General features: G+C 56.4%; 1 protein-coding gene across 2 annotated transcripts in view; it reads right to left on the reverse strand.

The window, feature by feature from the left end:
- Nucleotides 1-1,031: 1,031 nt before the first annotated feature.
- Nucleotides 1,032-15,230, reverse strand: part of SUFU (SUFU negative regulator of hedgehog signaling) — a 111,604-nt gene continuing 97,405 nt past the window's right edge. For both annotated transcript variants that reach the window (XM_028098870.2, XM_028098869.2), the window contains exons 9-12: nt 14,584-14,718; nt 12,878-13,016; nt 3,693-3,761; nt 1,032-1,301 (exon numbers count right to left, since the gene is read on the reverse strand). In XM_028098870.2, the coding sequence (XP_027954671.1) occupies nt 1,212-1,301; nt 3,693-3,761; nt 12,878-13,016; nt 14,584-14,718 (433 nt within the window). In that variant the 3' untranslated portion in view covers nt 1,032-1,211. The remainder of the gene's footprint in view (nt 1,302-3,692; nt 3,762-12,877; nt 13,017-14,583; nt 14,719-15,230) is intronic.

Genomic DNA, 15,230 nt, shown 5'->3' on the forward strand with positions numbered 1-15,230 from the left:
AGCCCAGGATGCAGGAAGAGGCATGGGGGGGGGCAACATGGGCACGGGGATGAAGGACAGGAAGCGAGCGGACACGGAGAATGAGGGCGGCAGGGTGCGGTGTTTGCAAAATCAGAGCGAAGGACATGGCGAGAGGTTGGTTTTTCCACTTTTAATATGCCAGAGTCCTGCAGCCTGGAGGCTGGGAGGCCCAGGGGAGGAGGAAATGGGACAGGAGTGGTCAAAGAGCTGCAGACCTAGGCCCTGAGTGGCAGGTGGGGATGGTCTACGAGGTGCTGGGCCTCACCCTCCCTCAGGCAGCCCTGGTCGGGTGGACAAGGCCCAGAAGGGGAGGCCGGGGCTAGCAAGTCTTTGAGACCCTGGTGGTCCTGGAACTTTGCCAGGGGCCTAGTCCGCTGGAGAACCAGCGGCACCTTCTCCTGGCCCCAGCTGGCTAAACGGGCCGAAGGCTGTATGGGGCAGCAGCTCAGCTCTCCCCCTGCCCCAAGCTCCACCTGGCCCCGCTGGGAAGAAATCAGCCTCTCTGTGAAGCTGGCTCCTCCAGGGTCCTGGGCTGGCAGGCGAACCGAACCCCGGCACCTTCTCTGGTGGTGGCTCAGGGGGAGACAGCCCCAGGCCTTCGTCTGAGAGAATGAGAAAGTTCATCTGGGAATAAAGTTCTGTTTAAAAAACATTATATACACGGCTTCTGGACATCTTTGAAGACCAATAAAATACCATCCGGTTTCGACAAAATAAAATAAGGAGGAAGAAAACCAAACACGATCGGAGGAATTGTTCCGTGGCCGGAGGACCTGGCCTAGCAAAGGCTTCCCACCGCAGAGCTGGGCCGTGCGCACCCCGGCCACTCCACTCCCTCCTGCTGGACGGCCCACGGCAGGGGAGAGGTGACAATGAGGCGGGTCTCCACCTGAGGGCACAACATCGAAGGTCCAGAGTCACATTTCCAATCACGACCTGCAGCAGCAGCAGGAGGGGAAGGTTTGCATTTACCCGCTCCCAGCCCCGGCGGGGGGGGGGAGGGGGGGTGCTTGGCCGGCTTGGGGGGGGGCGGGGGGAGGCCCCTGAGCTGCAGGGGAGGCGGTGCGGTGGCTGCACAGCCCTCCTCACGCGTGTCCTATTTGTGGGGTTCGCGTGTCCGCAGTTGGTACTCTGGAAGTCACCGGGGAGCAGCTGGGCTCTCCCTTGGCCCCTGCAGGGCCCAGCCCAGGCTAGTGCAGTGGACTGTCGAACACCACGTCGGGAAGGATGGAGACTTTGAGCTTCTTTTCCGGCCAGCTGTACTCTTTGGGAAGTTTGAACTGCGGAGGGAGCAAGCACAGAGCCAGAGTGCACACAGTTAGCGCCACTCCCGGCCTTCTGTCCCGACTGCCTACAGAGAGCCCAGGGCCCTCATCCGCGCCTGTCCCCCAGGTGCTAGGGGCAAGAGAGGCCACCGGTTGCCTGGCTTCAATCGCAAATGCTATTCCCAGGTGGGTGGCTGAGGTTAAGCTGCTGGAGTTCGGTGACCCCTTCTTTCCCCTTGCCCTGCCAATAATTAACTGGGGTTGGAGGAGGCATGTTTTCTAACTCTTTCTTGACTGTACTGACCTCCCTCCAGCTCACTTCCTTGGTTCTGCCTCCGGCCACAAGCATGTGAGGAATCTGCTCCCTGAGGCCCTGGGGCTGGGGGGTGGGGGCAGGGTGGGAGGGTGCAGATGCTTCAGGGAAGTGGCTTGAGGTCTGGAACTCTGTGGTCCTGTCCGTGCCATGGCTTCTCTTGCAGGGGCTGGTGCAGAAGGACCCCAGAACCCGCCCTCTGTGGCCTTTGCCAAGGGGTCCAAAGGGAAGGAGGCCCTGGCTTGGCCTCAGTGGGAGGAGAGGAGCGGGACAAGCGTGGCTGGGGGTGATTTCTTGGGCCTGGTGCAGCCCCACCCTGCTCCCCTTTGTTCAAGCTCGTCTGTTTCTCAGGGTTACCACCCTGAGCATGGTGCCAGTGGTGGCCAAGGAGAGCCCGGGCTCTTCCTACCGGAGTCCAGGGATCAAGGATTTGCTGACAGTTCTGTGTCTAGGGCTTCTGTCTGGGGTGGGGGAAAGAGGCTGATGGATCTTACTTCCTCTGGCCCACAGCTGGTGCGCTCACTAGATGCTCACTGACTTGAAAACAGGGTCTGCGTTTTATGACTCCTACTGTCCTGGGGCTAGGTGAGAAGTCAGGCCAGGCTGGAAAGGAGGAAAGAACAGGGCCCTCGGCCTGCCTGGAGCTGGGGCTGGAAGTGGCTGGCCCTGTCTCCCCCTCCCTCTGATGGGGGACTTGTCCAAGCCAGGACCAAAGTGGAGAGTGGAGCTGGCTGTGGGGACAGCCTCTGGACAGAGAACCAAAAAAAAAAAAAAAAAAAAAAAGTCATTTTTAGTGACCTACTTTCCTGAGCTCCCCCTGGCTCCTGTCCCTCCTGCCTGGACTGTCCCCCTCCCACCTCCTCAACACCCAGGCTCAAAGCTGCAGTCTGGCACGGCACCGCCCTGTGTGATGAGCACCACCCTGTGCGACGCAGCCTCTCCGGAAGCGCTTCTGGGTAGCTGGCGCTGGGCTGACTCAATAGGAGCCAGGCCTCAGGGACCAGTGACTCGTGGGGGTTGACTGGCTGGCACACACCAGGGACGGGTGGCTTTGGAATGTGTAAATGAGTTAATTTCTCAAGCCACATCCCAGAGGACAGAGGTGACCTCAGGCTCTGAGGAGTTGCTGTCCACCTGGAGACCTGGACCGGACAGGCTCACCCTGTGGGCTCTCTTCCACCTAGTGAGTGACGGAGGCCACCATGTCCTGGCTGATGCGGCCCTGGAAGCCCCGGCAGCTGTTCGCTCCAGGCCTGGCTGGAAGCTAGCTCCTATGTGGCCTCCCTCTGGCTTGAAAGGCTGGCGCCTTGGAGCCGAAGGAGCTCTCCCCCAAACACGCTTCCCGGCAGAAGGGGCAATGGAAGGGTCTGTCCGTCTCTGCCACAGGCAGGGGAGGGCCCGGAAGAGCTCTCCAGAGGCCTGACTAGGTTGCTAATGTTCCACTAACCTGTGGGGCATTGAGGCCAACAAGGCTCAGATCCCACTGGGGTGCTGCTTCGTAGGAGGCCGGGGGAGGGGAAGGGACTTTCCAGGATGAGGTAAGTCCCTGCAAATGAGGATGCCAGGAACAAGGAAGAAAAACAAAGGGGATTATGGGCTCCATTCCTGTACCCCAGATGAGCAGCCAAGAAAGGCACAAGCTCCCACCTGGCTGGCCAGGGTCTCGGGCTGGAAGGGGCAGATCAAGAGGGGAGAGCTCCTGGCTGCAGAAGTGAGGAAGGAGACCGGCTCCTGGGTGGCCTGAGGGAAGAGCAGGAGTCCCTCACTGCCACCAGAACTCCCCAATGGAATATTCTCTGGCAGCGGGCGTGGGCTTTCTGTTCAGAACCTGCCAGGAAACAGCAGGGCCTGGGGAAGAACTACTAGCCCGAAGGCCCTGGCTGCCCCTGCAGTGAGCTTCTCGGGAGCTGCCAATTCAGACAACTGGCTGGGTGTCCTTATGATGGCTGGGGTGGGTGGGCCAGAGATCAAGCTGCTTCACATCTGCAGGGGCTCCTCTCCAGCCCATCCCCACACCTCGGAGACTGACAGACCGAAAGACACACATGGGCTCCTGGAGACTGGAAGCCGCTGTTAGAATGAGACAGGCTTACTTCCTCTGGAGAAGTCAAATCTTCTAAGTCCTCCAACATTTTCTCTACAAACTCTTCAGTCAACAGAATCTGGGAAGAAGGCACAAGACGAGAGTTTATTATTATTTTTTAATATATGGTCTTTTTGCCAACTGCCAAGCCATGGATCTTTCTTCTGGCCGTGGAGGAGCTGTGAGCCTGTTCTAGGGACAGATGGAAGTGCTGGAAGCCTATCTCAGACCAGCGTTCTCCCCCACCCCTCCAACCTGCCTGCAATCCCGCAGGGACCAGGGCAGGGAAGGAAAGGTGTCAGAGGACGATGGGGAAACAAGGCGGGGATATCTGGAAAGAATGTAGTGCTGGTCCCCAGAAGGGATACGGGCCGGGCAGTCTGGGCCTCCTGCACGCTGTAGTGCAGTAGAAGGGCTGGGAGAAGCGGGCGGCTGGGTGAGAGCGATCGCCAACATGCCCCGTGCCCAGCCGGGCTCCCAAGTTCCCCCTCACTCCCGACTTGGTAGGACAAAAGCAATCTGTTTGGCTTTGGAATACAGGCCTTGTCTGGAATCTGGAAATGCCCCAGAAGGTACATCCAAGAATGTCTGAGCTGGAGAATTTGGAGACTGCACCACCCTCTCTCATTTTACAGATGGAAAAGGGGCTCTCAAGTCCCCTTTCCATCTGCAGTATCCACAGTTTCTCAAGCTGAAAGCTCCCAAACCCTTGCCCTGCTGACCTCATTCAGCCACTGAGTTCTTCACAACTTCCTCTGAGAAACCTCTTCTCCAGATCACCTCCTGGCTGTCCCACTTTGCTGTTCTAGTCTGATGCCTTGTCACTTCATGCTTTGATGTCTAGGACAGCCTGGCCCCGCTATTCAGCTGGCACAAGCCCTACCCTCACAGGCCTTCCTCAACCTGATGGGCCATTTTCCCAACTGGCTCCTCTGCTCAGGCTCGCTCTGCGGAGTCAGGACAAGCTCACACCAGGCCTGCACACCGGGCCCACGCTGAGGGTGTCTTTTCTCTTCCCAATCTGACCCGTTTCCTCCACCCTTCTCCCCGTGCTGACCCATGGGGCTTCCTGGCCTCGGCACCAGACCCTTCTATACCCCCCAGGCTGTGGCTCCACCTGCCTCTGCTTTGCCTCCTCCAGCAAACTTTGAATGCCCCGGGAGAGGCACAGAGGAAGACAGACAATGGGGTGAAGACCAAGGTGAATGACTCTGCTGAGGGAAGGATGGGGATCAAGAACTTGAGAAAATAGGGGCGCCTGGGTGGCTCAGTCGTTAAGTGTCTGCCTTCGGCTCAGGCCATGATCCCAGGATCCTGGGATTGAGCCCCATGTCAGGCTTCCCGCTCTGCGGGAAGCCTGCTTCTCCCTCTCTCGCTCCCCCTGCTTGTGTTCCCTCTCTTGCTGTGTCCTTCTCTGTCAAATAAATAAATAAAATCTTAAAAAAAAAAAAGAACTTGAGAAAATACTCCTCAGGTTTCCCCTAGGAGTTGTCCACTCCGATAAGTGGAGTATGTGTGTGTGTGTGTATATATGTATATATATATATATATATCTGGAATACAGTCAGCTTGTGAGATGAAGTGAAATGGCACGGGAGAGCAGAACAGCAGCAAGTGGGGTTGCTGGGGACCACATGGGATGGAGGACTCCAAAGGAAGGAAGTCGATGGGGTGGAGGCGGGAGCAAGGAATGAGAAGCCTGGGTGAGCAAACCACCACCATACCAGGCCCTGTGCTGACTGCTCATGTATCTTATCTCCTTGAGTCTCCTCCGAGATGAGGAAACTGAGGCACAGACAGGTTATGTAATATGCCCAGTGTCACACGGCTTGTGAGCAGCTGAGATAAGACCATATCCCAGACCTATCTAGACTCTAGAGTAGTGCCTGAAGTGCAGCCTCCACACCCAGGGCTCTTCCCGCCACAGCACTGACGCCTTTATTCACTCTTCCGCTCATCTGCCCACTGATCTACCCAATTCCACGGCATTCCCTTAGGTGCCTCTGCTAGGCCCGGCCCTGGGTGGGGCCCCAGGGACACAGGCATGAAAGCGGTCCACGCTCTACCTGGACACGCACCCTCTCTTGGTTGACAGGGAGCCAAAGGACGTCTCCTTCCCAGGCTGCAAGCCCGCAGTCAGCAGCAAAACAGCTCTGACCACTGGCCCCTATTTCCCCCAGGTTTTTTTGTTTGAGGAGCTCAGGCCTCCAGTGAGGACAGAGACAAGATTTAGACAGGCAAAGTCAGTCCAGGGAAATGGCCACCCGAGGCGGCCCCCTCCCGCCCCCGTTCTTCCTCCAAGTGCCCCCAGGTGGGACTGGTGATCCTTCTCCCAGACTCCAATGACTCTTTGCCCGTCGTACCCCAGTCTTCCCACTGCCAGGGCCCCGGCTCCTCCCCTTATCCCAGGGCCCCCCCTCCGCCCACAGTCCAGAGTTTCCCTACCAGTTATCACCAGTCGGCTTGAGTAGCACAAAAGTCACATTCATGTTTTTGGCATTTCCGGGGCTTGTTGCCATCTCTGCAAATGCTAGCGCAAACACAAGCATACCTAAAACCCAATTATATCACAATGGCTCCAGTCCGGGCCAGGCTGCGCTGATTTCCAACCCACAAATAATTCAGAGGGAGGGACTTTCTGCCAGGAAGGTAAATAGGTCTGGGACTATAGCGCACGGGCTGAGGTGGAGGGGAGGGTTCACAGGGACTGCGACCACCCAGTGAGACACCAAAGCGCTGTTTTTCAACAAGGGGCAAGACAACCCCACTAATGCTGAGCTCAGCCCCAAGCCAGTTCCTCTGACAAAGGTCTGGGATAGGTGGTGGAGAGAGGGTGCTTTATGGTGACTGTCAGCAGAACCGCACCAAGCTAGCGCGCCATCTGGGTGTGGACTCATTTTATACTCAGCTGGGGGAGGGGATGGCAAGACCAGAAAAGGGGACAAACCCTGGTGGCGCCTCAATTTTCACTTCTGGTGATTTGCTGGTTCCTGCTGGAAACTTCACATTATTTTAAAAGAATTAAACAGAGAAAATTATACACAAGATCTGCATGATATTAAGGGTGACATTCCCTGCAAAGAAACACGACAGACTGTCATAGCTCCAGGCGTCTAATTTAATTTCCTTTGGGAGTTAAACCTTAGAAGCTTGGATTGAACAAACAGGCCCTGTTCTTTGTATATTTCAGACCTGGAGCTGAGAATGTGAACAGATCTTATCAACAGGACACTGGAGATAGACAACTGTGACGGAGCGGCTCCTGGGCGCTCTCCTGAGCAACAGACACGCCGTTGTGATGCAACTGTGGGAAAAGCCGGTGCAGTCTGGGGCTTGAGGCTCTGGAAGCTCACTGGGTCCCCATGGGGCTGCCTGGCTCTGCCACAAATAATGACAGGAGGGTTACGATGCCAGAAGTAACGGTGACACCACCTCCAGCTGAAGCAGTGCCTCCTCCAGGTGCCGCGCGCTGGGCTAAGGGCTTGAGCGGTACCATTTCACTGAGCCCTCCTGGCGGGCCTGCAGAGGAGGTAACTATTACCCCCATTTTGCAGATGAGCAGGTGTTGAGAGGAGATAAGGCTCCTGGACTTTAGAACAGTGATCTGACCTCACTGTGGTAGAGGATACACTTTTCCTCGCGTCTGGGGAAAACACCCCAATTCTAGAAGCCTTGTATACTCAGGGCTAACTCTTCTCTGATGGGGGAGGTGAAGGTGACTTTGGCTTCTACGAATGGCCTGGAAGACCAGCCATATTAACCCCCACCAGCCACACATTTTTCCTCCAGAGGAACAACTCTGCTCAGCTTAAGAGGGCTGGAACCCTGAGCATCACAGACACCCAGCAGCTCAAAAACCAAGATGGCCAATTGGAAAGGAAGGCAAACCATGCCCAAAGATGGTGTCCAAGTGGGAACAGTGAGGCACATGCCCAGGCCAGCTTAGTGAACGCATACATAAGGCAACAGTTACTCTAGCCCAGAAAACAGCAACAGAAATAATAATACGGAAAATGGCAAGTGCACTCAGTAATGTCTGCACTCACCAAGAGCTGGGCATCAAACACTTTTTTTTTTTTAAAGATTTTATTTATTTATTCATTTGAGAGAGCGAGAATGAGAAAGAGAGAGAGCACATGAGAGGGGGGAGGGTCAGAGGGAGAAGCAGACTCCCTGCTAAGGAGGGAGTCCGATGCGATACTTGATCCCGGGACTCCAGGATCATGACCTGAGCTGAAGGCAGTCGCTTAACTAACTGAGCCACCCAGGCGCCCCCAACGCTTATGTTTGTGCACAAGAAGCCCTTGGAGGGAGGAGGCTCTCTAGTGAGCAGCTAACTCCCCTGGGAAGCTTTTGAAACTATGGAGATGCCATCCAGACCTTCTGAATCCGAGTACCCCGGCAAGGCCAAGGTGTCTGCATTTTTGAGGCATCCCAAGAAACCATGTGGTGGGGAACACTCAGGCTCACGCAGGGGGATGGGGTTTGGGCACAGGGGTGAGTCGGTGGCTGCAGCTTCACCACCATCTAACTGGCCAAGCTGTAAGGGGAACAGTCGCCCCCTGCTCCCCACCCCTAACCTCCACTCTTGGTCAGAGGGGGGCTTGGAATCCAGACCAGCAACCTTTTCCAAGGTGCTCACACCAGGTGCCTTAGGGACAACCTGGTTGGTGGGTGATTGCGGGGGGTTGTCAACAATCTCCCAATTCCCCAGGCCCCAGCAGGTTCCGGAAGGAACCCGAAAAGTGATCTTTCAGGATGCCTGCCCTGGCAGGCTCTGCTGTGCTGAGGGCAGGAGCCTGCTGCGGATCTGACTCCAACGTCTGTGGTCGGTGCTATTTCTGACTCTGCAAATGGCGCTGACAATGCCCCCTCCTCCCCCTCGATATGACAATCCACACTTGGTCCAGGGCCCTGTTTGCCCTTCGTGTTGACACGTTGTTCTTGCTTCCCGACAAGTCTGGCTTTCTTTTTCCTTCTCTTTCCTTCTTTCAGAGGCGGAAATGTGTTATTTATAGGGTGGGGCCCGCCAAGGGGCTGCTCTGGTGCCCGCGATGGCCAAGGAGGGGGCAGGACGTGGATGCAGTCCGGTCTGTGCCCCCCCCACCAACCCCCCCCGACTCCAACAGGCCAGACGAAAGCCAGAAAACAGCTTGGAGAACCCCCAGGCTTGGGGGCAGAGGTGTGCGGGGCACACACTCATTTCCTGTTCTCAGTGGCTGGTGAGAAGTTGGCTTTGGTGGCCAGGAGCAGGCTCAGACTCCTCCTGCTCTGGTTGCTGGCTGGTGAGGGCACAGCAGGCCACCATGGTCTTCTCCCCAGGCACAGTGGGGGGATTTAAACCCTAACTGGGTACACCCCCGGGCAGTGAGGCCCTGTGACAGCCCAAGCGCAGGTCTCCGGGGAGAACAGTTGTGGCCTGCCCCCACAGCGCACTGCAGAGGGACTGCTCAGGGCCTGGGCCCAGAACTGCCAAGTGTCTTCCACACAACATCCAAATGGGTGGATGGGGACAGGAGAAGGCGGGGACTTGTCCAGAGGACAGCGGTGAGTCAGCCACTGGGCTAGGATGAGAGCCCAGCAGTGATTCCCAAATTTGGCCTAGAGTGGCGGGGGAGCCCACTCGGAACAGCAGCTGGTCATCTTCTCCCAAGCCCGAAGTCTCCCATCAGGGCTGGGTGGGAAACGGCTGGGAAGGGGGGCGGTGCGCCACCTGGGCGAGCTGTCACACACCACACAGCTGAGAAAGCATTGCAGGGCTTAAAAAAATATTCTCATATTTGGTGATGTGACCCCCACGTGACCTCTAGGGCCGACTTCTCCCACTTCAGACCAACCCTGGCTGGGGACGGATGAACAACTCAGCTCTGGGCTGGGCTCCTGCTCAGAAGACTAACAGCCCGGTGTTGACAGACTCAAGGGAGAGAGGCTTGTTAAAGCTACCGGGATGTGGAATGCTGGGGAAGGTGTGCAAGAGAGGATGACTGGCAGGCCTCCTCCAGGATCTGAAGACCCTCCTGCAAAACTTTGGAGTTGGCTGACAGGCTTTACAATCTCCACGAGGATGTGGACAGAAACAGCAGATGGTAGGGCAGATGGAATCAAGGTGTTGACCTCCGGAGACAGCAAAGCCTATAGAACTGGAGCAGGATCCCTGCCTCCCCAGCTCCTCCAGGAGGCAGGGAGGGTCCGCTGAGCTTACCCTGGGGCTGCAGACGGCCCTGCCTTTCGGTGTGCTGGGGCCTGGATGTCTCTGGGGCTGGAGAGATGGGGGGAGGGGAAGGGCAGCACCAGGAGAGGGCGGGTGTGGAGGCCTGTGTGGGGCCACTCCACGCACTCCAGTGAGGTCCCAGATTCCCTCACCTTCTCCTTTGTCACTCTTCTCTCATGCGGGGTGTCTTTGCCGTGCCTTTTCCCCAAGAGATAACAGGCCCGGGCTGGTAGCCAGAATAAGGTGCCAAGGCTGGGATCGAGGGCTTCCAAAGCTGTTGAGGCTGATGTAAGAAAGTCATCCCAGCCCCTCCCCATTCAGCTGGGATCAACAGGGAGCGTTCAAGTAGCAGCCAAGAAAACAAGTAGCGCTCTTCACATTCTTGGGCCTGCTGCATTCAGCTCCTTCCTACTCCTCTGTCCCCAACAAGTGTGGTACACTGGGCCCAAGGAGACACCCCTGATCCTGGGAATATGAGCAAGAGATTCCTGCGGGGGTAGGTGGGAGGTCAGCCCCCTCCATGTTGGGGGACTGCCTCCAGAGGGGCCTGGGGCCCTTGTTGGTCCAGTGGAGCGGCCCTTCCTTGGTGATGAGCCTAACTCCAGGCCTCCAAGAGGCCCTGTAGACTCCTGGGAGACAAGCAGCCCCAGAGGGAGCCCCAGAGGCCCACAAGTAATTACAAGCCCAGGTTCCCACAAGCTAGGGAGCTGCCTGTGACCACAGTGGCAAGACCCTAAAGGGGAAGACGGGCTGGCAGTCAGAAGCAGAAAGTGCTAACTGCTTTGGGGGCAAGGGAGGAGGGCTGCTGTGGGTGTTGGCTCCATGGCTGAGGAGGGTTTCCCAGGGCTCCTTGGAAAGGGCCTGAGAAACCCCTCGGTGAGTGAGGGTGCATGCTTGGGGGAGCGGGGCCCCAGCCAGCCTTCCTGGGAGCTCCCCTGTGAGCTGGCCTGTGGTGGACCACACTAATGAGCCCATAACACAGGCCTTTGATTAAGCAGCTCCCAGCACAGCAACTTTATTGAAACATGCCGAGGCCAGCGGCTGGTTCCCACCGCTCGGGTTCCCCGGGCAACAGCGCAAGGGAGGGGCCCTGCCCAGTGCTTCAGCAGCCTGAGGGGCTGCCCAAGGGTGATGGGAGTGGGCCTGGGAGCACAATGCCGTGGCCCTGGGATAAGGGGCTCTGGGAATGGGGTTGGATTCAGAACTCTGGGGGCATGGAGGGGCAACATGACATCTGCTGAGTTCTCTGGGGGCCAGGGCTCCTGGGCTGCTGAGAATAGAGATGCTGACCACCCCCTCCTCAGGGTAGGAAGGTATTCCAAGGATGGCAAGACTCCAAGGATAGGTTCAGAGGTGAAGATATAAGATGTAACGAGGGGGGCGGGGATTTCTTCTTGAGTTTGGGGAGACCCTGGTCCCTACTTTCCCAAGAACATGTGCTTGAACCTTCAATACACATAAATGCTATCTGAGGACACTTCTGAGACCTGTGAGCACAGTCACCTACTGGGAATGATGACCTTGGAACTCTCGACTCTCAGGGAATGCTGGGTTCTCCCGCTGGGTCCCCACCTCCCCCTTCCTTGCCAGCTCTGCCCAGGTAATAGGCAGCCCTCCTCCTCTACACAGAGGCAGCCTGGCCTTCCTGGGACATAGCTGGGGCTGGTGTGGAGGCCCTTTCCACTTGTGTGGGGCTAGTTTCGAACATTACAGTAACTACCAACACCACATGGACAGAAATCTAATGTTACCAAGTGGGACTTTTAAAATGTATTTATAACTTTATGGTTCAAAGTAATTTTGTTATGAAACAATGTAATAACGACAGTGGAAAAAGGCAAGGTAATTTATGGAACACAATATTCCTAAAGCACTAGCTTCCATTTCTACCTCACTCAGTCTGAGGAGTGTGGTTGGTGTCCTTTGTTTGCTGTTTCTTTTAATTAAGGGTTAGTATTTGGGGGGGGAGGGGGAAGAGGCCTGAAGGAGGAGAAATTCAGCTGCAAGCTCTCTCTCTCTCTCTCTCTCTCTCACACACACACACACACACACACACACACACACGCCCACATTACCAGTAAGTATGCTTCACAGACCCCCCAGACTGGGTTAAACCCACAAAACCAGCATAATTCCCTTCCCTTCTACTATAACTACCCCTCCACACACCACAAACAAGGCACAGTCAATTTCTGGATTAGGGTCAGATCCCCTTTCTTGATACTCCTGAGAGAAGTAAGGTAGAGTGTTCTTCCTCTCACACCTCCAACAAACAAAGAAAAAAGGATGTCGTTCCCCTTATACATATGGGAGTGTGCCGCACAGGCCAAGTACCCATTAGAGACCTGGGACAGGGTGGGGGCTGGAAGGAGGCCTGTGGCTCTCAGGCCCGAGCACCCTGCTTGGCAGTGGCTGTGAAGCTGTGCTCCAGCCAGAAGAGCAAAGGAAGGACAAAGTGTTCTGGACAAGCCAGCAGGTTTCTGTGCAGAAAAGCTGGGTTTCCATTAGGAGGAATAGGAGAGCCATGAGATGAAGGGAGTGGGGAGGCTGTCTGCTGAAGCCTGCCCATCCCAGCCCCAGTCCAGGCCCACATGCCCATTTTCTAGGAATTCTGGGGGGATTTCCACAGAGCCACTTAAGAGTGGCTTCCAGCCTTCCTCCTACCCTGTTGTACCCTCGGTTTCCTGGCTTTTGGTTTACCCAGGGTGCAGAAAGTCTCACATCTCTCAAATCTGGATTTCCATGGCAAACCAGTGGCCAAGGCCTAGAGAGTTATCCCTGGTGTCTCAGGTGATGGGGGGAGAGGCCGGGAAGTGCTCCTAGAGTTGATGGGATAGGCAACAGCATCCACACTCCACATGGCTTCCCATAACCAGCCCCTCTGGAAGGGAGCCACCAAGAGCTGCCAAGGGAGGAAAGGGAGGAGGCGGGTGCGGGAAGAGCCCACGGAAAGAAGGTAGGGAGAAGAAAATGAGCCTTCTCACTTGTAACCAGGGTCCATGGGCTGCATAAGGGTGCTCCTCAGTGGCAAAGGCGCCTTCCACTCCCGTGGAAACGAATGTGATGGCCATGTCACCTGTGATACTTTTATATGTAAAGTGCCGTCCATGCAGGAGCCTGCCCCTGGGGGTGGGAACACAGAGACCGTGAGCAGCAGGCCTGGCCAAGGGACAGGGTGCCTGGCAAATGCCCTCCTGCCTGCCCACCTGCCCACCAACAGGGGACTGTAACCGAACACGTTCATTTCAGCCCCTTCTGAGAGAAGCCTCTCCCAAGTTCTCAACTGTCACTGCTCCAAAGTGCTCAAAGCTAGCAGAGACATTAGATCAGCATTCAAAGGGCCTGCGGGGGGAGGGAAGGACACCTCCTTTGTGTCCTGGTGAGGAAACTGAGGCCAGAGAGGGCAGTTAGCAACATGCCCAAGGTCATGCCCAGAACTAAGAGCAGGGTCTTGTCCCTTCTGTTTCAAGGGCAGAGGTGAAGTAGTACCTAAACAAATTTGCCAAGCCCCTGGGAGGATGGCATAGTGCCTTCACAGCACAACCCATGTGTCCACGGGAGTCTTCCACCTGCTCATGGGCTCTCCCACAAGATTAAAATGGCTAGCCCCAAGGCCACAAGCATACCTCCAAACAGACAAATCAACAACAACAACAATAATAATAAAGGCTGACACCAAATGGGGTCACTCTGAGGGAGCCAAAAGAAGTTACTGTTAATTCCCAGTCTGGAAATACACCTGGGGGAAGGGCAGGCAGGGACAACCAGTGAGGCAGAGATGCCAGTCAGCAAAGGAAGCCCAGCCTGCCATTTGCTTTCCCAGGCTGCCTCAGATTAACCCTTCACCAGTCTAAAGGTCCTGAGCTTGAGCCAGAGAGGGAGTTGGGGAGGAAATGGCTGGGGTCCTGTTGGGGGGGGGCCTTGCCAGCCCCTGTTCATTCTGACCACTTGCTATCTTTGCCCTGCTGCCCAGGGTGGCTGGCCAAGGCTGGTTAGCATCCAAACTCCTTTCTCAGGCTCTGGGGACAGTGGGGAGGGACCAAACCAGGGCAACCCCCTTCTTCCTTGTCACTGTTGTCTGAGTTGAGAGTTATTCTGGTCACCTCCCTGCTATAAAAGTGAGGGTGGAAACCCCAAGGGCTCTGCAAGAAGCCAGCTGAGCAGATTCAGCCCAGGGCAGCATCCCCAAGCAGAGCACTGAATTCTGGCCACAGGGCTGGGTTTCTGGCACTGTGGACAGCAGCGGAAAGGACACAGCTGGGCTTCTCGGTCCCTCAAGGAGTCTGTTGTGCTGGCCACTGGGTTTGGAGAACTGAGTGTTTTGCATGGGAAAAGCAACAAGCGGAAGAAAATAGAGTCCAACCCCCCAGAGCCTCTGCCCTGCTACCCAGCGCAACTGACTGTGGGCTTGTGGGATGGCAGGGGCGTCTGAGTTTGCCAGGCGGCTGAAACTTCCTAAGGGAGTGGGGCTGAGGGACACCTCTCTGGACAAAGGAATGTCCTTCAGCCCAGTGGGGGCTACAGGCTGGCTCAGAGTCCACAGCCCGCCCCCCCCCCCAGGCCCAAGAGGGCACTGCCTGACAGGCTCTCCTCTCTCCCGGGGGGCCCCCGACTCCGCCCAGGTATGGGGGAGAAGGCAAGCATAGGCCTGGCAGCTCCCTGAGGACAAGCCGTGTGCCGTGGGGCTCACCTTAGGCAGAGGGGAATGAGAGCCCCTGACTCCTGGTTGAATTTCAGATGCACACTCTCCAGCTGTCGTGTGCGGATCAGCTCGTGGGGAATGATGGCCGTGGAGCTGTCACTTTCCAGGCTATCTTTGCGGCTCCTGCAAGGCAAGCACAGGAGGAGGTTCAGCACAAGGTAAATACCATGGGGAGGAGCAAGATGGGAGTCTGTCAGGCTGGCCTCCTGAATAACGACAATGATGGTGACTGACGAGAGTGACAATAGCAGCCACCATTCACCGTGTGCTCGCCGAACGCCAGCTGCTGGGCAAAGCACTTCTCACGGACGACTCTTCTCCACATCCCCATGTGGTGGGTACTACTCCAGGTACTGTTACGTCCCTCTTATGGATAAGGAATCGGGGATCAGAGAGGTTAAGTAACTTGTCCATGTCACCCTGTCGGGGAGTACGGAGCTGGGATTTGATCGCAGTTAGATCGGGTTCTAAAGCCTCATCTTTGGCCAACACACCATATAAAAGTTTATGTCACAGTGGCTTGGTCTTCCCTACATAGTAGCAAGAGCATCTGGGAGCCCTTCTTCCCTTGCCCTGGAGCCTCAGGTCCCAAGTTCCCCAAAGCTGGAGTGCTAGAGTCCCAGGAGGTACAGCTC

The sequence above is a fragment of the Eumetopias jubatus genome, unplaced genomic scaffold, assembly GCF_037043125.1.
Source record: "Eumetopias jubatus isolate StellerSeaLion01/CBP00866 unplaced genomic scaffold, mEumJub1_p1.0 scaffold_17, whole genome shotgun sequence".
Taxonomy (NCBI): domain Eukaryota; kingdom Metazoa; phylum Chordata; class Mammalia; order Carnivora; family Otariidae; genus Eumetopias; species Eumetopias jubatus.